This window comes from Orcinus orca, chromosome 17, assembly GCF_937001465.1.
Source record: "Orcinus orca chromosome 17, mOrcOrc1.1, whole genome shotgun sequence".
NCBI lineage: Eukaryota > Metazoa > Chordata > Mammalia > Artiodactyla > Delphinidae > Orcinus > Orcinus orca.
Window position 1 is genome coordinate 78,403,442 of NC_064575.1, and position 24,307 is coordinate 78,427,748.

The 24,307-nt window shown below is 48.3% G+C and overlaps 2 protein-coding genes across 5 annotated transcripts in view; one reads left to right on the top strand and one right to left on the bottom strand.

Moving 5' to 3' along the window:
- The window catches only part of EFR3A (EFR3 homolog A), a 183,929-nt gene that overhangs the window by 100,310 nt on the left and 59,312 nt on the right, over positions 1–24,307 (top strand). The gene's annotated exons all lie outside the window — the stretch shown is intronic.
- Positions 67–22,689, bottom strand: OC90 (otoconin 90). Its single transcript, XM_049700512.1, has 12 exons — positions 22,671–22,689; positions 22,339–22,446; positions 20,984–21,040; positions 18,561–18,735; positions 16,020–16,132; positions 14,001–14,129; positions 12,477–12,545; positions 8,187–8,246; positions 6,413–6,529; positions 5,616–5,787; positions 2,888–2,994; positions 67–359 (listed from the first exon to the last, which is right to left on the bottom strand). Exons 1-12 carry the CDS (start codon positions 22,687–22,689, stop codon positions 67–69), a joined length of 1,419 nt encoding a protein of 472 aa, XP_049556469.1.

Below are 24,307 nucleotides of genomic sequence, written 5' to 3' on the forward strand. Positions count from 1 at the left end.
CCCAGAGAGGTTACAGTAGCAGGAGGGACAGAACGATAGGGTGTGATGGTCATTTTCTCTGGGAATCTATCTGGGGCCACGCTGTGGCCTGGTCCCCAGGAGACCAAGTGACTTCCCCAGGAATCTTCTGGTTCTTCTCAGGCCCTCCCTGGGCGGCGGGGCCTCCACGCTGTTCTCCTCAGAGCTGGAGCCAAGGGACGAAGCTGAAATCCTGCCATCCTCACAGGACGGCCGGTGGCCCTGGCACTCCTGTCTGCCAGGTGACTTGAGGCTTTGGTTGTAGAAGGCAGAGGCCAGGCATTCAGCCGCTGTCTGGTCACAGACACAAAGCAGCTTCTCACACAGGCTCTGCCCTACACCTTAGGGGGCAAGAACAGAGTAGCAGACCTGAGACACCGCAGGATGCTTGCCCCTTCCGCCCTGTACTCCCCGGCTCTGTCCTGAACCTCTTGGTCCTGCGTCCACTGAGTCCTCTACTGGGAATATTCTTAACTTTCTCCTCCTGGTTAGCGCATACTCGTCCGTCAGGAATCCACCCGGCATCCCCCCACCACATCCAGAAAGCTTCCTCCAGCCCCTCTGGCTAAAGGGAGTGTCTTTCCTGTGGGTTCCCATCGAATCCCACCCTATGGTTCTTACTATCACAGCAGAAATACATGTATCTTTGCTATCTGTATTTTTATTTGCTCCGTCTGGTGACCCTACTTCATTTCTTGAAGGTTTCAATTGCATGTAGTGCGGGTTGGCATGCAGAACACGCGTGTGATTCAAAGGAAATAATGTATTTGAAGGTGCTCGGACATAGGCAAGCATTCTGCAAACGTTATCCTTGTCTGTGGTTTTCAAAGACGTATTTGGTCCGTTTAATGTTTTTTTGTCTGATCCTACCGCGAAGTATTCGTCAACCAGAACTTTTCTCATCACACTGACCCTCCACATCTCCTACCCTGGCCTTCACATCTCCTACCCTGGCCTTCACATCAGCCCCAGACATACTCGTTGCATCTCCACAGCAGGAGGCAGAAAGAGGAGACATGGAAGAGCAGAGTGGGCCCAGACCTGAGCCTGTTCCCCAGAGCAGCTCTGCACTTGGGCCCCTGTGCCTTATGTGGGGTGGCCCGGAGCAGGCTCCGAGATGCCCTTATTTCTCACAACCCGACACCTGCAGCTGCTACGGGACACGGTGCTCAGGGCTCACAGAGGGTCGGAACCAGTTCACAGAAGCCCTGTAGGAGTTTGAACGACACACACAACCTTCCTGGATTCAGTGAGACCAGAGGGATGAAGGCGCCTTTAGCTGAGCAGGTGGGACCTCAAGGCGTGATTGCATCACAGACAACGATCATCTGATCCTGTCACTCATGGGTTCTAAACCCACCCCTGGCTTCTCACCCCCTAGAGGACAAAATGTAAATGTTTCAGCCTTGGGTTCGTGATCTGGTACCTGTCTCGCCAGCCTCACCTTGCATCACCATGGTCCCGCGACTCCCACTATCTCTTCCCGAAATACAGAACTACGTGTCGTTCCCAAACTGCCAGGAGTTCCCCAAAGGCCATAGTCTTTCTCTTCCTTTTTCTTGGAACACCCACACCCAGCACGGCCACCTGGGAACCTGTTAACCTCTTGGAAAACCTCCTTCACTGCCCTTCTAACTTCTCCCAAATTCTCCCATCCTGGCTGCCATATTCCACGGGCTCAAAACCCCTTTCACCACGGTCCTGGGCACCTGTACCACCTTGTAGCAATACTAATGATAATAGAAGAGTCCCTTGCTTGTCTCTCTTTCTTGCGGGCTGTGAGCAGTTTGAGGCAGGGATCATGTCTGTTCACTGTCTTCCTAGGTCCCGATGGAGGTTTTTTGGATAAGCAGATAATTGGGTAAATGAATGAATGAGTAAGTGACATGTAAAGCACAGAGCTCCCTCCTGGGAAGTGAGAGGCACACACGATCCTCCAAGGCCGGGATTCCTGGAGGCCGAGGGAGGAGGTGGCACTGAAGCCTCAGCCTGGGGCTTCCCCAGATAAAAAGTGAGGGTGAGACAAACCCTCTCAGGGCTCTCGAGAAATGCTATAGGGACCATTTCCTTTTAAACTGCAAAGGGTAAGGGAAATACATCCACTGATGTACATGGGGAAGTGCAGCCAGAGAATGGAGATGAAGCCAGTTGTAAAGCAAGCCCAACAGAGTGAGGCTCCTGAGGGTGGGGCTGTTTCCAAATATCCCCCCTCCCCCCTCCCCCCCCCCCCCCCCCCCCCCGGCCCTGAATGGCCATGGAGGCACCTCTGGCTTCCACACCTGGGAGGAGTGGAGATGCAGGCCCACCTCCTCCTTCAGCTGGAGACACTCCCCTTTTTATGGGCTTCCTCAGGGGACCTCACTTGGGAAAAGCGTTCTGCTTCTCAGGAAAAGAGACCCACTGGCTCAGTGAAGACTCGGTTCTGGGTCTGAGGCTCTGTGGTTTCACAGTTCCAGCCCCAGTTCTATCACCTCCGTCTACCTGTGTGGTCTTGGACCTCAGTCGCCGCCTCTGTAAAATGGGAAGTCTCGTGGTGCTACCTCATAGGATTGGTGTGAGGATGAACTCTGTTAATACACATGAAAAACTCAGAAGAGCACATGGGAAGCACTCAGTAAGCATGGCTAATTTACATCATTCCCCGTCTGCGCTTACTGGCTCTGTGCCTTCTGTCAGCTGACTTAGCCTCTTGAACTTGAGTCTCCTCCTCTGTGGAATAGGAGTACTAATGTGTGCCTCAAAGTTAAGAAACGTTTTAAATCACATTAGAGATGAACAAGTGCTTGGGAAAGCATCTATAAGATGAGCTGTGGTCCTGGTGCTGACTTGAATGAAAGAACAACCCACTATGCTGGCTCACAGCACTTACACTTGGGGGTACCATCCACGCATACCACTGGTGGCCGAGGAAGCCTCTCGAGCAGGCAGTCCAGCCTTCTCACCTGCTCCAGGCAGCAGTGATGGGACAAACAGCACCTAAGAGCAAGGAAAATCGCTTACTGCCTAGAGCCCCCAGCTGTCCCCAGAACTCCCTCCAGGGCTGCTTATCCCATACTCCCTATATTGATGAGAGAAGCCAGTGCCTCCTTTCCAGTGCCAGTGGACTCATTTATATACATCCCAAGGGCCACCATGTATGGTTGTTCAGGTTGTGGACTGCACAAGGATGCCACATCTAAGGCAGTGTCCATCACACCGGATGTATCTTACTCTTTTTTAAAAAGCTTGGTGTTTTTATTGTGACTCTGTTGACTGAAAAGATGGGTGACTTGCATATTTATTATAATAATTTTCCAAAAGATGGAAATAAAGAGTCTTGAGGAAGGGTACCACTTCTAGCATACCATATGGGCTAAAAATAACCCACTCCCTCCAACCTTTTACATAATAGAACAGTTAACCTCACATCCATAAGGTACCCCCTTTGTCCATAGCCTTAAAAGAGAACAGAGTAACTATCTCGAACGTAAATAAAGAACTGCATCTAGGAAGGTGTCCAGCAAAGAGCAAGACCTCAGGAAATAGATGAGAATGGATCATGTTCTTGCTTTTTAGACCCACCCATCTGGCCTGATAAAGCCTCACAGTGTGCCCCCAGCTGATGGACACCCCGAGGGAACTTGTGATGGCTCCAACCCATAGGGGGCTACAATTGCTCCTTAATCCTCTCTTTTCAACTCTCCCCTGTCCTTTAACCACTCTCACTCGGTCCTGGAGGCCACAGCCGGAGGCGGGGTCAGGCAGACTTGTGGCTTTTCGGTAGTGCTTGTGCTTGACCACGTATGGGCTTCACCACCCATTCCATGGTGCCGGCAGTCGGAGGAGGAACCATCCACCTCTCACGTCACATTAGCCTGTGTGGGATGAGAACTGCAGCCCCCATTCTGCTGTTGTGATGGCCGAGCCACTGTCTTGTGTGGCATTCGGCTGGGGTGGGTGGCGGTGGATAGTTTATATAATAGTTAAAATCTAAAGTCAGTGAATCAGAAATCATATATGATCCAACTACCGTTGAAAACCATTCAAATGTCTCAGGATATAAAGTATGCATGGTTTGGAAAAGACACCGTTGCAGAAAATAATATCATTTTGACTAACCCTTCCTTGTTCAAGGCTATGGCTTTACCATTTTTCCATTTCTTCCTAATGGATGTCAAGGAAGCTGTATCATAGCTCACTTGCTGCCTGGTCAGATCTCATATTTTTTGTGAAATGTGGTCAGTAGTCAGGAAACCTCTTCAACAGCACCCATATTCTTTCCATAGGGTTCAGCAGAACGCAGTGACTCCTGCTACCTAAACTTCTATTTTGCCTTATCTCACTGAGTGCTGTGGACTCAGGAACAATCCTTAAATGGTTCTCTGTCTTGGAGAGTAGAGGGCATGTTGTCAAGCCCCATGATGAAAACACAGTGATTCCACAGTGTGGTATACACTCTGCTAGAATAAAAACTTCTTCACTATCACCTGGTGGGAGGTAAATTTTCTGAAGTCTGCCTGGGCAGCAGAGCCCCTGATTTCCCGGAATACCCTGCAAAGGTTGCATGATGGGGCGGGATGACTGTGTAGTGGAGACAGGAGAGCTATTGTGGAGGTAGGTGGGTGCGTGAGTCATACAGCCGTGCAGACACCACGTGACCTGCAGTGGACATGTTCCATGTTCCTGCCAGTACTGTATCCCTTTGTGTTAACTACAGTAAGACTCGTCTTTTTCACTCTCAGCTATAGTTGTTGATTCTCCCCTGGCAAGCCCAACATCGGAGGCGGACATACACAATTTCACTAGAGCTCTAACTGGCTGTGAACTGCGTGAGTTTAGTCTTTAAACCTGATCAGTTCTGCTCTCAGCATCTTCCTCTAACTCATCTCCAGGTTGAGTTCCCCATCGTTTCCTCGGTGTCCCCACTGCATTTGTTACAGCAGGTGGTACTTTGTTGAATTGTCCATGTCTCTCACTCAGCAACGTCCCATGGGGCAGAGGCAGTTTGTTTTAATCCGCTTTGTTTAGGTTTAATCCTTTTTCTGTCTCCAGCACCTTAGCACAGTGCCCAACTCAGAGCAAAAGCACAATAAATGTAGGCTGCATGCCTATATAAATGAAGGAATAAATTGATGAATGCATGAGGTCAGTGAAAATTCTTCCAAGAACAGTAGGTAAAAAATTTGACAGTTATGCTTAAAAGTTGTTGAGAAGCTCATTTCAGTGTGTCATCCTGCAGAGCAAATCAACTAGGGACCCCAATTCTACATGCTGCTCATTGCAAAATAGGCAGATTTGGGGTCTTCTGAAGTGTCTTTGCAGATTGACCATCTTAGAGCAGCTGGGCAGTATTCGTGGTGGAGCTCTAGACCAAATCGAAAGATCTGGGTCTGCCCGGCTCTGCCCCTTTGTGGCTGAAGGGCCTCAGACAGGTCAGCCTCGGAGCCTCAACTGCTCATCAGGAAAATGGGACCATAATGGCAACAGGCCCTCCTGAGTGAAATAATGCTACTCGGCGAGCCCTCTGTGAGCCCGAAGCGATGCCCGACATCGAGGAAGGCTGTCATCTCTCACTGCAGCATCAACACCGCCCACCCGCCATCCTCACCCGGCCGTACCTGTCCAGAGTGTCCCTTGGCTCGCCTTGTCCTTCCTGCCCACAGTAACAGCCGTAAGATTCAAATTCCTCTGGGCACCGGGATGTCAGACAAAAGAGCATCTCTCCAAGCTGTGGCATCACCCAAGTGTTGCCCCCGCTTCCCAGGTGCAGGAAGGTGAACCTGTCACAGGCTGATGAGAAACAAGGACTCTCTGTCTCTCTCTCTGGCCTCCTTCTCCTCTCCCCTCCTCAGCCTGCAGCTTGTGCTAAGCTAGGCGAAAGTCCACTGTGCAAACTCCATTGTCCTCAGTTCGGAGGGGGAAGAACCACGAAGCCGGAGGCCTGCGCAGGGCTCCTCCCCAGCCCCCCTCTCGAGAGCCTTGCATGCGTGGAGGGCTTGCCCAGGCATGAGCAGAGTCCTCCTGTGTGTCCCACTGGCTGTGGCTGCTTGCCGGTGCGGCGCCTTTGCCAAGGCACCCGAGGGAGGAGAACCATCCAAACCCAAGTGTTTCATTCTTTCCAGCAAACCACGCTGCGCATGACGCCAAGCTCTTTCCTTCAGGGCCAGTAAGAGCGACAAGAGCCCTCGGTCAGGGGTTCCTTTCCCCGGCTCGGCCTCCAGCCGCTGATGGCTGCAGGCTCATCTGCCCGCTCTGAGAATCGAAGTGCTCAAGCGGCAGGAGGGATGGCGCCTCCTAGTGGCACCAAGTGGGACAGTCACAGTACGATGCGGTAGCCGAAGGGGCTTGGTTAACGACTTCACCAGGGGATCCCGAGGCCGGGAGAGGACAGACATCTCTGCCTGCTTCTGCTCACCTTTTCCAGATGTCTCCTCAGGACCACTTCTGACGGATGACACAGCCAACCCCAGAGATTTAATGCCGGCAGGGACGATGGTTACACCTTTAGCTGTGGCAACAATCTCTGCAGACCCTGAAAACACATACCTTTATGGTCCATATCTGAAAAGTGGTTCAAGAGGAGGTTTGCAGATGGACATGTAGTCAGGGCCAAATGCAGACAGAGCATCGGGAGAGTGTCTTCAAACTGGGTCTGCAGGCATCAGGGCAGAGACTCGGGGATCCATGGACACTATGTGAGAATTTCCTAATTTCCTACGATAACATTAAAACTGACAGGACCCCAAGCTAGGCCACCTGGATGACATCTCGTGGGCGAGAAAAGTCATAGCCTCTCAGGCCTATATTTGTGCTGTGTTTACCATCATGATCCTGCCGAGCGAAGGTCCATGATGATGCTCGCGGGTGAAGAGATAAAAAGAATGGTGGAGAGATTAAGCCAACTCACAGTACTCAGTAATGCAGACTCCTCAAAGCACGGCATCAGCTTCTCCTCGTACTCAGAATTAAGTGCAAGGTCCTCTCCATGGCCGTCAAGGCTGCCTGTGATGTGGCTCTGCCTGCCCCATGCAGGCTCCCTGGCACTGTCTGGATCTCCCTTTGCTCTCAGACCTCAGTCCCACCAGCTCCTTTGGCTGGAGGCAGAGAGGTCTCCAACCCACAGGCCAGATCTCCAGCCCAGTGTGGTCCAGACCAAGGGAGCCTCAGTAGGCTCTGTGCCCACTCATCTGCTGACCCAGGCTCAGCTCCCAGAGCTCTGGGTAAGACCTGGGCCTCTGACTTGCAGTCCTCCCCCAGATCCACCATATTGGTTTGCTTTATACATCTGGGCTTCTGTCTCAGCTTGCTCAACACTGGTCCTCATGGGTTAGAAGCAGCCCTTTAGTAGTTCTGTCGTAACCTCAGTCTCCTAGGTTTAGTATCCTGCCCAGCTCTCCAACCCCACAAAGGTGAATCAGAGGGAACAGTGGAAAATAATGAGCTACCTTTATTTTCTATTAAAAATGGGTACAGAATTTCTGTTTACTTGTCTTCAAATAATAGTAGGCACTATTGGCCCCTGGCATGTGCATATGAATGTAAATTGGTTCAGTTTTTCTCCAGGGCAACTTGGCAACATATTGAGAGCCCTGAAATGATTATACCTTTTATCCAGCAATTCAACTTCTAGGCATGTATCAGAAGTGGATGGGCATAAAGAAAGTGCATATCTATTATTTATAATAACACATGTTGGAAATAATTGGTTAAACAATTTATAGGATTCCATACAAGAAACCATTGCACAGCCTCTAAAAATCATGTTACAGAAAAATATTTCATGTCAGGGGAGTATCTTCTCATTGTATGAAGTGATACAATGCAGACTGCAAAACCGTGGCTGCCAAGTGGTCTCAGATTCATTTTATTTATGTTCACAGATGTGCTCACTGTGGGTTGGGGCAGACTGGGGGAAAGCATCCTCAAATATTAAAAGTCGCCATTTTTATAACGTGGATTTAAATAGACAACTAAGTACAGTTTTCTGTATTTTTCTAAATGCATCTCTTTAGCAAGTAGGTTTCAATATCTTCCTACTAATGGATCTATTTTCTGATTGCACTTGTCTAATTTTGGGCTGGGGGATATAAAAGTAAATTGGCTTCAATGATTTCTTTCATTCTGGGGAGCACACTTGATTTCATAAATATATGGGGGACAACAATATATACAAAGCTGAGCACGCTTACCTGGAGAAGGTGTGGCCCTTGCATCTTCTGTGTCTTCCTGGACTTGGCCTGGTTCTGTCCCTAGAAGAAGAGAGAGGGAGTAGGCATTAACTCCAGTCTGTCCCATCTTGGTCTCCAGAGGCAGCTCCCATCCCACTGAGCCCAGAAGGCAACGTGCTCCTTGCTCTGCCCCTGGTCGCCTCCCAGGAGAGCTGTGAGGGCAGGGTCCCTGCTGAGCTAAAAAAACCCCAGACTCAGGCTTGCTGATAAACACAGTCGCAAGTTGTCATGCTAGAAGCAGGTGAGTCTGTTGAAATACTTTGAGAAAGCAGACTTCTCCAGAATTTGAATGAAAATAAACATAAAAATCGCATTTTTTGAACAGAGGAGAATAAGGCAGCAGAACTGTGTGATTCCAGTTGCTTGTGGTGTGGCTCTAGGAAGGCTGCTGAGCCCTGGTTTCTTTGTGAAATGAGTCTGTTGCTGTTTAACAGTCACTAAGCTTCTCGTATGCTGTAGAATGAGTGTGTGTTTCCCCCCAACCCAGATTCATATATTGAAACCTAACCCCCAACAGGATGGCATTTGGAGATGGGACTTTGAGAGGTGATTAAGTCATGAGGGTAGATCCCTTGTGATGGGATTAGTGTCCTTATAAAAGGGACCCCAGAGAGCTCCCTCATCCCTTCTCCCATGTGAGGACACAGTGAAAAGGTAGCCAGCCGTCCATAACTAAGAAGTGGACTCTTACCAGAGCTTGACGATGCTGGCATCTTGATCTTGGCCTTCCAGAGCCATGAGAAATGAATCACTGTTGTTTATAAGCCACCCAGTCTGTGGTACTTTGTTACAGCAGCCAGAATGAACTAAGACTTACTACATGCCATAGACAGCACTAAGTGTTTCGATTACATGAACTCAATAACAACCCCGTGAGTTAGTACTACGCTCACCCTCATTCACACAGGAGAAAGGGGACACACTTGCTCAAGGTCACGGAGCCAGGAAATGGTGACATGCAAACCTGGGCCACCTGGCTAAAGTTGACCCACTTAACCACTATGCTAGGCTACTGTTTCCCTTCTGGCTGTACCCCAGAGAGCCAGAGGTGGGAACTCCAAAATGCTTTGGAAAGGAAGGAACTGCCTTAACTTCAATGTGCCAAAGACCAAGTTTATGATGATGTTATGTGAAAATCAGGCTTTGAAATTTCCTGATGTGCACACGAATGCTCAGCAAAGAGAGAAGATCTTGGCAGTTCTAAGCTGGGGCAGATGGTTCTTGTCAAAGGCAGAATGTACAGATTCAGAACTAAAGGAATACTAAGCTGTACTACCCTGGGGAAATGACCCCACCTCTCAGAGCTCCTCCTTCATCTGTAAAATGGGGATAACAGCGGGCCTCTAGGGTGAGGGAAGATTAACTCAGAGAAGGTGCATGGGGCCTAGGAACCCGCCGACACATCGGAGGTCCTCAACAATGTCACTGCGTATTAAGCAAGGAATCCATTTGTTTACTTAGTCACTCTTAGTATTAGTAAACCGTTATTATCAGTTATTTATACTTATTAATAAAGGAGCCATGGTTGTTAATGACCACAAGCAAAGTAAATATGTTAATTCTTCTGATGACATCTCGGTCTAGATATTTTTAAGTAGGAGGTTGTTCTCTGTGAATCATTATTGTATAACAGAAAGCCTGAATGAAGTCTGGGGTTAGAAACCAGTCTACAAGTCACTGCTGAATGACAGGGCTTTTAACCTCCCAGAGCCCCAGTTTCCAATATAATCTGCAGAATGGGTATAATAATATTTCCTCCAGGCCATGTCAAAAACTGGTCACCAGAACTGAACACAAATATTTAGATGGCATTTCTCCACTGGGTTTCTTGCTGTCCTCCTATGTAGTCCCCTCTGCTTACTTGTCCTGGAGAGAATGGTCAGTCAGGCAGCTCTGGTCTCAGCTGCCACTGTGAAAGGAAACCACCACATCTCAGTTACCAACCCAGCTCAGCACCTCAGCTGGGCAGAGGAGAGAAGGCCCATGGCAATCCGATCAGAGTATGTCTGGATGTTGTTACTTCCCAATTCAGTGGACAAGAGGCCAGATAAGGGCCAGTGCTGTGTTTAGGCAAAGAGACCAGCAAATGACCTCTTTGGGAGAAAGGGCCATTATTTCCCCTGGTTGGAATGGCTTTGTTGGGGAAGGCAGCTGAAGAGGGAGTTCAGGTCTAGAAGTAAGGATGGAGACAGTGGAAGCCTCAAATCTCAGCCCTACCACCCAGCTCTCGGCTTGGACAACTACTTTCTCCATCTCAATGTACCATCTCAATGTGGAGGTTACAGCAATTATTTCATAGGGTTGTATGAGCATTAAATGAGATTATGTATTTTAGGCAAGTCGTCCAGTATCCCGCATGTGATTTGACATTGTATGCGGTTTTTTATAGTCACACTAGAATTTTTGGAAGAAGATGCTGGCCCAGAATCTTCCCATGCTCTGTCTCATTCTCCGGTCACCACAACGGACCGGGATAATCATCCCTTTCCAGGGATTGGTAAACTATGGCCCTGCCCTCAGCCCGTTTTTGTAAATAAAGTTTTATTGGCACCACAGCCACACCCATCCAGTTACAGATTGTCTATGGCTGCTTTTCTGCTGCAGTGGCAGAGTTGGGTAGTTGCGACAGAGATCCTCTGGTCCACAAAGACTAAAATATTTACTATCTGGCCGTTAACATTAAAAAATGCTGATACCTGCTTTATGCAAAGGGGAAATTAAAGCTTAAAGAGCTTAAACCACGATTCCCAAGTCACACAGATGAAAACTAGGAGAGCAGGGAATCCATCCCAAATCTGCCTGACTCCAAAACATAATTTCATCCCATAACGGTGAGAGAACAACTACAAACCCCAGACCTTTTCCTCACAAACTGTCCCACCTGCACCTGCGTGATTGATTTTTGAGCCCGCATTCAGGCTGCCCCCTCCTCTGAGGGCATTTGTGGTCACTGCCTAGGTCATGGATGTGAGGGGGTGAGCGTGTGTGTGTTGGGGAGCGAAGATGAGAGTGTATCCCCTCACTTCCTCCCGCTGGACTCCAGACTCGTTGAGGAACCTTATTTACTTTGAGTCTTTTCCAGGGTTGTGCCACAAAGGGATGATGGGATGATGGTTCAGGCTGAAGAAAGTGGAAAATGTACGAATTTGGGGTTATTTTGTGATTGTCTGGTGGGGCCGTGACGCCCGCAGCTTATCCTCAATTTAGAAGGGACATGGCCACTGCCAGTCATGCTGGGAATGGCTGCCGGTCGGAAGCAGGGCGTGTGGTGGAGCTTTGGTTTGGTGTTGGTGCCATTTCCTCTTTTCTCTGGACCCGGTCTCCAAGGCACAGGCTGTCCGGAAGCCGTTGGGGCTGACATGCCCTTGGACATGGAGGATGGCTGGGGGTGAACACATGAGCCTCTGCTTTTAACCTGGCAGAAGCAGCAGCAGCAACAGCAGAGGAGAGCAATACGCAAACTTGTAGGGCGGTGGGTGTGCAGCGGGATCTCCCTGAGGTGAAGGGTTGCCAGATTTAGCAAATAAAAACCCAGGATGCCCAGTTCAATTTGGATTTCGCATGAACAAAAGATACAATTTTAGTAGAAGTAAGTCCCATGCAGATCCTGGGACATACTTATATTAACAAAGTATGTGGTGTTGATCTGAAGTTCAATGTCAGATGGTCGAGGGCGGGGTCTGCGCTTTATCTGACAATTCTCCTAAGGTGGGACTAGGAGTGTGGGAGAAAGCTGAGCAAGTAGAGAAGAGATTTGGCAGTCAAAAGGAAGTAGGAGGGGTTCTAGAAGGTTCCTGAGGCAGTTCCATTGTAAGCCCAGGCAGCGAGCATTTTAAGGGAGAGAATCCCAGCAAGCAGGCAGCTGGCACAATCAAAACACGGCAGAAAGAGACTCACAGACTTTGAAAACAAACTTATGGTTACCAAAGGGGAAACGTGGAGGAGGGATAAATTAGGAGTTTGGGATTAACAAATATACACTGCTATATATAAAATAGATAACCAATAAGGACCTACTGTAGAGCACAGGGACCTCTACTCAATACTCTGTAATAACCTACATGGGCAAAGAATATGAAAGAGAAGGGATATATGTATATGTATAAATGAATCACTGCTGTACACCTGAAACTAACACAACATTGTAAATCGACTATACTCCAATAAAAAAATTTAAAAAAAGAAAAAAAATAAAGCTACTCTACCAAAAAAAACAAAACAAAACAACCCACGGATATTTGGGTTCCATACCGGTCCCCCTGTGTTCATCTTCTCCTGAGAGGGCCGTCAGGCTGGAGTCCGTGGGCTCCACAGGGACCACTGCAAAAAGAGCCCCCAGGAGCAACGAGTGAGGGATGCAAGTGCCAAGGGCCCCCAAGGACAGGCTGGATGGCTGGATGGGGCAGGAGGATAAGGGGCTGTAAAAGACGTTCCCAGAAGGGCTGCTTGTCCTGCCTCGGGATACCTCTGCCTCTCGCACACCGCCCAGGACACAGGGGTGCCCAGCAAGGCCCCCCCTCGGGAGGGACTCCAGCCAGGGCTGGGTTCTGGTGGGGAAGGCGACACCATTGGACACAGGCTGTGGCGATGAAAGGGCTGCAAACTCCGAAGGTTTTTGCCTATGGAGTGTGGTCCCAATTTGAGAAGACCTGTGTTCAAAGGGAAGGCAGATGGCAGAGAGAAAAGGGCGCTGACTCAGAACGTCCATAGAGATACAACCCGCGCACACACACGCAGCCATACACACACGTCAGCCTATACATGCCCATACACAAACCCACACGTGCACACACGCATACACACTCAGAGGCACGGGCACACCTGCATCCACGCACACACAGCCATATCGGCTTCCTCTTTAACAAACACTGCAGTGCTAATTCTGAGAAAGAGAGCCCGGCCCCAGGAAAGGAGGGATGGTTGGCCGAGGTGCACCTCGAACTTCCCATCCCCGGGTACCCACAGTATTGGGACTGAAAGATCGTGGGAAGTTTGGCAGACAAGGAATGATGGGCATAAACTTAACTCTCACTTTTTTCATAAGATGCATGTTTTAGAGTCAGAATCATCCCTTGCTTAGTTCAGTAGACAGTTATAAGGAGGCTACCCTGTCCTGAAAATTAACACACGAGAAAACAGCTTCCCCTTCAAGGAGCCTCACCTGGATCCAGGCAGCTCCTTGTGCTGCAGGCTCTGGGGGGCAGAGGAGGGGGACAGCCGGTCTGTTCCCGGGAGGCCTCAGTGGCCAGGAGCGCCCCCAGCCGGGAGGGGCCTTGCCCCGTCTGAGCACTGGACCCTGTCCTGCTTACAACTATAGGCCAAGAGAAAGAACCTGGGGTCTCCGTCCTAACTGGATTAAATTCACACCTGTCTATGTAGAAAGGGCCATTTGACTCTGGGTGTGAACTGAGTTTATCAGAAGTAATGGCGTCTCCGGCTGGGGGATGTGGGCACGTCTTCAGTGCCATGGTCACTCCAGCTTCGGTGAGGCAGGCCGGGTGGAGGAGGTGTATCCACCCACTCCCATCAGTAGCCGGAGCCCTGTGGTCCAAACAAGAGCAGCTTCCCGAGAAGACCTTACCTCTGGGCAGAAGTGTCAGCAACTCTTTCCTGCTGGTTGTCTCTGAAGAGAAAGCACATGAGAGAAGTGGTTTTGGAGAATGTTAGAAGGTGCTGGACTTGGCATCTGAAGAAACACAGCTACGATTGGTCCCATACCAGCTCCCGCCGCAGATCGCCATCCCCACCGCTGATGCAGGGCCTGGATCTTCCTACCTGGAGGCTGAGCCAGACAGAAGGACGTGTCCAGAAGGTTCAGGGAAGAGTTGATGCTGGACTGAGCCAAGCACTCTATGGCAGCCTTGTCACAGGTACACAGCAGGTGCTCACAAGCGTCCCCGGACTCTGTACACAGAGCGAGGGCAGAGCAGACCGGAAGAGCTCACTGGGAATCCTAAGAGGTGAGGCAGACTCTAAAACTGACTCCCGCTCTGCCCCCAAAGCCCTGATTCTCTTGCGGTTTTCTTCATCTCATCCACGCCAGCTCCATGCCTTCAGCCGTGTGGGCCCAGCCCGGGAGCCATAGGCGCTCCTTTTCCCCTGCACTTACACCCGATCTACCAGGCCATCCTACTGGCTACTTGCAACCTATTTGAGTCTGACATGCATCCCCATCTCCACCCCTGATCACCCCCTGCCTAGGTGATTGACCTCACTGGCCCCCCAGCCTCTTCTCACTGAGGGGCCAGAACGGTCCTTTTCAAACCCAGGTTTCAAACTGTACCTTTGTGTGTGTGTGTGTGTTCAGAACTTTGAGCAACTTCCGCACTCAAAGTAAAAGCCACTGCCCCCTGTTCCTTCTCAGACCTCACCTTCTTGCACTCCTCCCCCGTCTCCCCACTTCTGACCCACTGTCCCCCTTGTTTCTGAAACACCAGGCACCTGGAGCCTGGGGTCCACCACAGCTGCTTCCTCTCTCTGCTCTTCTCCTGAGTAGCCGCAAGCTGGCATCCCTTCTCCCAATCTGTGCTCAACTGTCACCTTCCCAAGGAGGCTTCTCTTGACTTTCTTATTTAAATAGGAACCCACACCCCAGCCCTCCCTATGCCTTTCCTCTGATTTATTTTCTTCCGCAGATCTTAGCATTATCTAACATACCGTATGATTTGTTTCTGACATTTTCGGTGTCTGACAACCAAGAGGGAATTCCAGAAGGTCAGGGTACCCCCAACACATAGGCGCTTGTCTTACACTTGGTGTAGGTGCTCAGCGCACGTGAGTTGAGCGAGTGAATGAATGAGTCATGTTTCTTCGTGTTCACTGTGTTCCTCACCTTGTAACTTACACCCTTCCTGATGCTCTGAACTCCAGCCAGTCCATGTGACCTGGACTGTGGGACCAGTCAAACCTGGGTTCAAACTCTGCCTTAGCCACTTAGCAGCTATGTGACTTTGGGCAAGTTATTTAATTTCTCTGAGCTTTCCTCGCCTTGTCTGAAAACTGGGGATAATGACCCCCATCTAATAGGGTTGTTCGGACGATCAGAGTTGCTGTGTATAACATCCGTGGCACATGACAGGCACTCAGAGACGGTGCCCTAATATACTACCCCAGCTTGCCATGGTCCTCTTCCCTCAATGCCTTTGCCTATGCTTCTTCTGCCGGGATTGTCCAGAGACATGAAATAAAATTCCTGGAGTCACCCAACTAGTCACGTGGAGGGCTGAGATTTGACCCGACGTGTGTGCCTGATTCCTGCAACCACACCAGCCTTATTCATCCCTCGTGGACTCAACTTCTGTCACTGAGTTCTCAACAGATACCAGTCACCATATTAACTGTTTTACACTTAACATTGTTTACATTTCTTAAATGTAACATTGTTTTACATGTAAGCATTACTTAATTTTTATAACAAATCTCTGAAGCAGGTTTTCTCCTCCCCATTTTGAGGTTCCCAGTTGTTAAGCAGAAGGTCAGGGTATGCCCCCTAAATCATACAGTGCATAAGTAGTAAGCTATTTGCTCTTCTCAAGCGGCCAGGCTTGGTACAAGCATAAATCGTAGATCAAATAATCTGCTGAGCAGCTATTGTTTCAATTCAAAAAGAATTTGTTGTGCCTCTACTCCATGCAAGGTACAGATGCCATAGATCTGGCCCTTGTAGGGCTCCAAGTATACACAGTGATGTTGCCAATGGTGATGATGATGAGGGTGGACCCTGGGAGCCTGGGCCTACAATCTCTGAACTGTCATTTCTCAGCCCAGCCTCCTGGGACACCTGGAGATGCTCACCACAGGTGATACTCTTGCTGACACAGTTGACATCTGTGCTAAGCTTGGCGGGGTCTTGTAGACAGTCGATCTCAGCAGCCTGCTCGTAACACCTGCGATGCTGGAAGCAACAGCTGTGGCACGATGGGGAAGGGTCAGGGTGAGAGTGTGGGTTAGGGTCAGAAGACGGGCAGGCAGCACATGATCACTCTGTGTCTCTGGTTGGTTTCTGGCAGTGGCCTTTTCCAAATACTTAGGGTACACACACACACACACACACACACACACACACACACACACACACACACACACACACACACACACACACACACACACACACACACACACACACACACACACACACACACACACACACACACACACACACACACACACACACACACACACACGATATTTGAATTGTATTACCTATGCAGCAGTTGCTATTATTCTTATGAGCATTTACATATGTGAAAAGTGAGACACATAAAGCTCTGTAACTTGCCAAGGTCAAGGCTGATCACAGAGCGAGGCTGACACTAAACAAGGGAGTCAGGTGGCGCTTGCAGTGCACGCAGCAAGCAGTGAAAACCAGTGTAAAGCAGAAGACATACAGGCAGCTGTATGGGCAAGCTACTAAGTTCCTCACATTACCCAACTCCTAAGAATTTGGGGGAGTCAAGAGAATGTCTGTAAAGACCCTGTCATGTGGTCGACACTCAATAAACTATGGCAATGTTTTTGGAATCTGGCGTGCAAGTTCGAGGTGGAAATAATCTATCCTCCAGGAGTCTGGAAATTCCCACCTCCATCACCTCCAATGTGTAAAGTAATTGAAATTGGGTAGGCCCACCATTCTGCCAGTTCTGGCCATCAACGCTTTGATCATTCAGACAGGGATGAATTACTGCTTCATTTCTTTGACTTCTAGGTTTGTGGGTGTTTTAATAACTAAAGGAAATGGTAAGGGAGGACCTGAAAGGAAAACACATTCCCAGAAATGGTTCTGGCACTGTGCCCCGAACAGATTTAGCCTCCCCCTTTCTGAATGTCAACAGGCTGGCTTATGGTCCCAGAAACGACACACTGCCCTTCTGGTGCAGAAACAGCTTACACCAATGGGAATCCTTCCCTATCTCCTGGGAGTCTGCGTAGATGAAACCACACACTTTATCACACTGGATTTGGGTACAAATAGAATACCAGTGAGGTGCAGACATGGTCCTGGAGTAGGGGTGAGATGTGGGTTCAATTTCCTGGTTCCACACTCCTGTTGCTGCTGCAGTTACTATAGCTCCAATTACCACTATTACGACTACTACGTCTACTACTCCTACTGCTACTACTACTACTACCAACACCACTTTACAGTTTTGTTAGTACTGATGCTATTACTACTATTATTACTATTACTACAGCTACAACTATTCTACTACTACTGTTACTACTGCTACCACCACCACCACCATTACAGTTTTATCAGTACTGATGCTATTACTACTATTATTACTATTACTATTACTACAGCTACTGTGACAACTATTCTACTACTACTGTTACTACTACTACTACCGCCACCACCATTACAGTTTTATTAGTACTGATGCTATTAATACTATTATTACTATTACTATAGCTATTGTGACAACTATTCTACTATTATTGTTACTACTACTACTACCCCCACCACCATTACAGTTTTATTAGTACTGATGCTATTACTACTATTGTTACAATTACTATTACTACAGCTACTGTGACAACTGTTCTACTACTACTATTACTACTACTACTACCGCCACCACCATTACAGTTTTATTAGTACTGATGCTATTAATACTGTTATTACTATTACTACAGCTACTGTGACAACTATTCTACTACTACTGTTACTACTACTACTAACAGCACCACCACCACCACCAGTTTACTAGTACTGCTGCTGCTGCTGTCACTACTGTTATTACCACTATTACTATTAATACTACTATAGCTACCTAGACAATTGTTACTACTAATGTTGTTACTATTACTACTACTATTACAGCCTATGACTCCCACAATACTATTACTACTATCACTACTACTACTACAGCCCTACTAATATTGTTATCAATCGCAAATACTCTTGCAGACCTAATAAGCCAGGCAAATCCCAATCACTTTAACTTGTATTTGCTCATGTAATCCTAAACAATAACTCTAGGAGGTAGGTGTTATTATTACCGCCATTTAATAGATGAATAAATGGAACACAAAGAAGTAGAAGAACGTGCCTAACATCACAGAGTCCCTTAGGAACAGAGAATTGGAGGTACTGGGTTATAGGTGATATGCATAAAATTCTAACAGATACCACCAACTTGTCCTAATTGACCCTCCTGCTACCAGTAGCTACTTGCCATATCCTTGCTAACCCCGGATGCTTCTAAGATTTTAAATTTTATTGCACACACCCACATACACCTGCACACACAAACGAAGCCAAAGGAGTTTTCCGCATCTGTGCTCCGCCCAGGCCTCAGCCGGGCTTCCACGAGCTCACGTTTTGGTCGTGCTCACCTGTCAGACTCGTCCACAGGCAGCCCTTCCATCTCAAACCTGCAGGCACAGCCGTAGTCTTCGAAGTCCCGGGGGCAGAGACCAGCCACACACTTCATACCATTCACGAACTGGAGCAGTGCGGGGAAGTTGGTGAAGACATCCTGCAGCCAGGTGAAGTGAGAGCCCAGGCAGTCTGGGGAGGGGAGGAGGGCGCACCAGGAGCCAGAGTTGAGGAGGGAGCCCCCTTCTCGGGCGGATGGTGCCTTATCACCTACTAAGCACCTACTGTGTACTTAGGACAATTCTAGACAATTGAAGGGAAGCAGGTTTACTAGCCGTGGTCCCTGTTGGTTGCCCACCTGACAGCCATTCATCCCTCTTCCTTACCAACAAAACTGAAAAGCACTCAAGGAAGGTAGCCTCCTCCCCAAGTCCCTGGGAATGTTTACTAGTCATTCTTGGCTCATCGTGGTAATGCCATGCTTCCAAGACAAGGGCTAGTCTGGGGCTGAGCATGAAACCCAAATATGACCCCAAAACCCTAAGGGTGAGACTGTTAGAAGCTTTTGGGAAATATTTCTTTCTTAATAGAGCATAAAGGCATGTAAGAGGGTCCTTCTGAGCTACACCTTTCTCCTTCCTTGAATATGGGGAGGATATGTTGGCTGGAATTGCAGCAACCACCTTGCAGCCATGAGGCCCCAAGCCTAAAGCTGAAAAACTATTATGTCCAGGGTAGCAGTGGGGTACTGCTGGGTCTCTGATACCTGTGCTGAGCTACTGCACCAATGCTGGTGCCTTCAGATGGCTTATGTGAGATCATTAAATGTCTTTATTATTTAAGTCACTATTAGTTTGCTGAATGGATCCCTAATGGTAACAGTCCTGGCAATAAAGAAGTATAAATCAGTGCAGGAAGAGAAGGGGAACAGACACTAATAACTTGCGGGCACCTGCTGTGTGCCAGAAACTGTGTTAAGTGCTTTATTTTATTTTATTTTTTATTTTATTTTTAACATCTTTATTGAAGCATAATTGCTTTACAGTGGTGTGTTAGTGCTTTAAATAGCACAATAGTTAAAGCTGATGGAGTGAGTAATGCTTTATAAAGCTTTCATTTGGTCTATGATCCCATAAACTTCTTGGGTTTTTTGTTTGTTTGCTTGTTTTTGGCAGCACCATGGGCCATGCCAGATCTTAGTTCCCTGACCAGGGACTGAACTCGCGCCCTTGGCAGTGAAAGCTCGGAGTCCTAACCACTGGACCACCAGGGAATTCCCCCCCATAAACTTCTTGTTAATCCTGTAAGGCAGATGCTATTCTGTCACCTCCCTTTCATGGGTAAAGAAATAGAAGGTCAGAGACGTGCCTGAGGTATCCACCAGCAACAATGACTTATCCTAAACAAAAATGCTCTTGCACACAAAATTGGCAAGAAAACAGTATCCACCTTTTTGACTCTACAACTCATGGCCCCCCTCTCTGCTCTCTGCCTTTCTGATTGGATGATCGTCAGGTGCTTAATGAGGTGACCCCATAGCACCGATTTAAACACACAGGGTCATCGTGGGGAGCTTGGGGAGATCCAAAGTTGTTTGTGAGGACCACGTCCACCTCGACTGTTCACTGCTCTTCTAGTTTCTTCCTACCTCATTCAAACTTCCCTTCCCGCCTTTTGTTTCCACACAGCCTTATCAGAAACATGAATACATGGTTCTACGCTGATGGAAAAAGCCACCCTAAGGTGTATGTGTATGTGTATGTGTATGTGTTTATAGAAACATGCATTTTCATTCAAGAGCTTCCAGGGCACCTGCACTTAGTCATACATACATTTTAAGTGCAGTTTTACGCGCAGCATTGTCTAATCCCATAGCAGTTCAGAGTCACCTTGCTCATGTCCATCTTACTATAATCTTATTTTGGGTACTTTTAGTCATCAGTGATGGGAATCATCGTAATGCGGTGCGATTAACAGTCAAATGATAGATACATAACTGATCAGTGGAATGCTTCTTAAACTTTATGTATATTCAGTAGTTGAGAAGGAAAAATAAAACCACTTTTGTGGAAGGGGACCAAGCTCTGGACTCAGAAGAGACCTTGTCCCTTCTGGCTGTGTGGCTTTGGGCAAGTCCCTAACTCCTTTGGCTCAGTTTTCTTGCCTGTAAAGTAGGGATGCCATTCCCCTCCTGGCCAGGTTGAGGTCGGGATGAATGAAGGAAGGACAACGAAGCCACCTGGCAACTCAGTGACTCACCGTGCGCTAAAGGGCACCACTACTCTCATCAGGACCTGGGTCACGTTGTTGGGAGCTTGCTGACGAGGCTGTGGGAGCTCAGAGGGCAGAGTCCAAGGCCCTGGTAATTTCCTTAGATTTCCCACACACACCCCACGCCCTGACACCTGGGGGAGTAAAAGCAAGTTCAGATTTAACTTACCAAAAATTTCGGCCACTCCTCCCACATTTTTAAACACCCCGTTGAGGAAAGTCATATCTAAGTGGAAGGAAGAGAAAATAAATTAGAGAGGCTTGAGGTCTACCCCTTTCCCTTCCCTGTCCATCCCCTGTGGGAAGAGTGAGTAAAACCCCTTCTGTAAAGATAGATTTGACCTTGGGCTAACTTTCTAGTAACACAGGTTACCATGGAAACCTGATAAGATAAAAACCGTGAACTGTGTTGCTAGACAACAATGCTCCATGGTTTAAAAAAAAAAAAAAAAAAAAAGGCCCGTGGATGGTGAGGTGTATCGGATGAACTACAAACACCTGGTGGGAAGTCGTCATTTTTGGGTCTCCATCAGCGTGAGGACTCATTCAGGTGGGCACGTCCATCCTGGCATCCTAGAAATTATACCTATGCGGTGGTTACTAGGGGTACTGACCCCTATGGAGAGTGAAGCTTCTAGGCCAGGGCGGGTCCTGGGGCTGCTGCACGTGAGCCCCGTTCCCTTGTACCTGAGTTGTTACCTAGGGGATCCTGGACTGCTGTGTAGGTTGCTGCCAGGGCTCCTCTTGATAAAGAAGAATGGCTGGCATGGCCTGCTGGCACACAGTGCTTCCTGGCCCTGAGCCTTCTAAAAGCCAGGTGTGGCCTGTGAGTCTAAATATCTACCTGAAGAAGACCTCCTAGTGGGCATTGCACTTCCCATGGGGGTGATGCCATTTGGAGAGAGGCCACTAACATTCGTGTCTGGATGGGACTGATCACTTAGCTTGCGTGGGTTCCCGCACAAATAGTTCGGCTGACTCAGCTCACCTCTCTGCAAGGTCAGAAACGAACGCTTAACTCAGGGTTAACCTCACCAGCTAGTTCACGATGTATTCTATTCTTCAGCGATGCCTGTATAAGAACCCACCTGAGAAATATTTACAATCCATCACCAGGAAAACCTTCCGTTCCCCAAGGAACAATTACAGGTCCCTCCCTTCTAATAACCAGAGGACTGCAATACATCATATTTTTCTTTTCGTCCTGCCTTTTAATGCAGTCACTACATAACCCTCATTCATCAGCCCATTTACTTCCCTCTTCTAGTTTCCCCTTTCAGCTGACCTGTGTCTTTGATGAGAGTTTTCAGTGCTTTATCTCAAAGGAGAGACCAACAGTGGGTCAGACACCAGAGTAAACTGTGAGAGAGAGGCTTTTGAGTCTTATTCAAATCACTTTACCTACAAATGCCACAGCAGTAAATGGCTCTAGGGTTTATTCAGAAGGGATCGATTTCTGTGCCGATATCCTAGACAGCTTTCTACCCAGCTAGGTCTCCTAAGAAAAGATCAAAGGATGCTTACTGATATTTTCTGAGAGTCCTGGAGGCAGCTCCCATGGAAGATGTGGGGTGTCCAGAGGGTGGGCCGCTATAATCGAGGAGGAGAGCAGGGTTAGCACCAACACTGCCGCTGCCCAAGTGCTGGGCTACAGCTGGGAAGTGGTGGCCGGGATAGCAATGAGGATGCGCATAAATTCAACTCTCGACATATTTTTCTAGTACCTGCTATGTGCCAGATCTCTGTGGTCACCTCTTGAAGAAAATGAAGGAGTGGCTGGGTAACCCAGTGTTTTGTATTAGTTGGCCTTAAGGGAGTGGCTTTCTGGTTCAGGATGGGGAGATTTGGGGGCTTACCTTGAAGCTGTTCTTGCATATGAAGCATACAGTTTTAACTTATGTTGCATGTTTGTTTGGAGTTACTTGAGATGAAGGATTGGTGGAAATAAAAACAGACATGGAAAGGACCCCAAACTCCAAGTAGTTTATAACTGAGGACAGGGGTTTCCCCCAGACTATCAGCATCAAACCCACCTGGGATGCAGGCTCAGTAAAAGGTACCATCCTTGTGCCCTCACTCAAGTCTGATCCAGCAGGTCTGGAGTAAGGCTCAGAAACAGATATTTTTAACAAGCTCCCCAGCTGGTTTTAAAGTTGATGGCCTAGAAACTGCACTTTGAGAAATGTTGCTTGGGGAAAACATGATGATTTCTACAGTACCCAAATATTACCACCAACCTCAGTTAGTGTTTCATCAAGGTGGGAGGATGGGCAATGGGGACAAATGGATGGGAATTGGAATCTTAGTTCAACCAGGGACCAGCACCCTAGAGGCTCAGAGGGCTTACAGACTTGTCCACGCTCACAGTGCTTTCCCCCCTGGTTATATGCAGCATATGAGTAGCCTGAAATGTTGAAAGATTTTTGTCTTTCTTCACAAAGTGGTCAATTTAGTCAGGCCCATAAGTTTGACATTGTTTGGAAACCTGCAAATCTGAAAGCCACAGAGGGTTGGCCTTCAAAGAAGCAGGTTAGATTACATTTATTCAGGAAGATGCCCCCAGTTGGCCCTGTTTGGCTTAGAGCAGGTTTCACGGCCTAAGACTATTGATATTTGGGCTGGGTAATTTTCTGTTGTGGCTGTCCTGTGCATTTTGTACCCCTGGTTGATATCTGGGGGACTGCAGTGAGCTGGAACAGCTGGGATCAATCCCTCTTGGATGCCACACTCCAACCATCCTGAATTGCTCTCAGTTCCGTGAGTGTGCCCTGACCCCTGGGCCTTTGCACAGGCCATGTCCTCTGCTGGAGTGCTTTGTCCATGACTCAGCCTGGCTCAGCTACTCACCATTTAAGCTTAGTTTTAACAATACCATGTGGAAGTCTTTCCTCTCTCCCTCCCTCCATGTTGGAAGACTCTGGCTAGTTGCCTGCCCTCTGAGCTCTCATGCCCACTCCCACCTTCTGGTGACCTCTACCATGGTACTATTCATGCTGATTCTCAGGGTCTCCTTACTTGTGGGTCTCTGGCATTAGACTTTGAACACCTGAGGGCAGGAACCTCATCATAGTTCCAAAGCCTAGCACCTCATTTGGCGTACTGTTTGCTGAGTGGATTAAAGGAAACCATGAAGAATGACTTGGAAGGGCTGAGATGGGAGGCCCAGAGCCCAGTAAGGTTTAGACTGACTATACTTGTCCAGGACAGAGAAAACAGGGGTCTTTCTTAAGACTCAAGACTGCGAACCCAAATCTCTCCAGGAGTCAGGCAGATGATTTAAACAAGAGAAGTGGTCCAGTGCTGGGAAACAATAAGGATTGGTGGAGACTGTGGAGAACTTGAGAGCCCCAGGTCACAGTGGGAGGGACAGCTGTCACTCAGCCCCAGGCCTTGGGGAAGGAATCCCACAATCCAGATCTTAAAAAATTTGTTGGAAGTCTGGATTTTTTGAAAAATCTTCCCATTTTAAACTCTTGGCTCAAATTTTAAATTA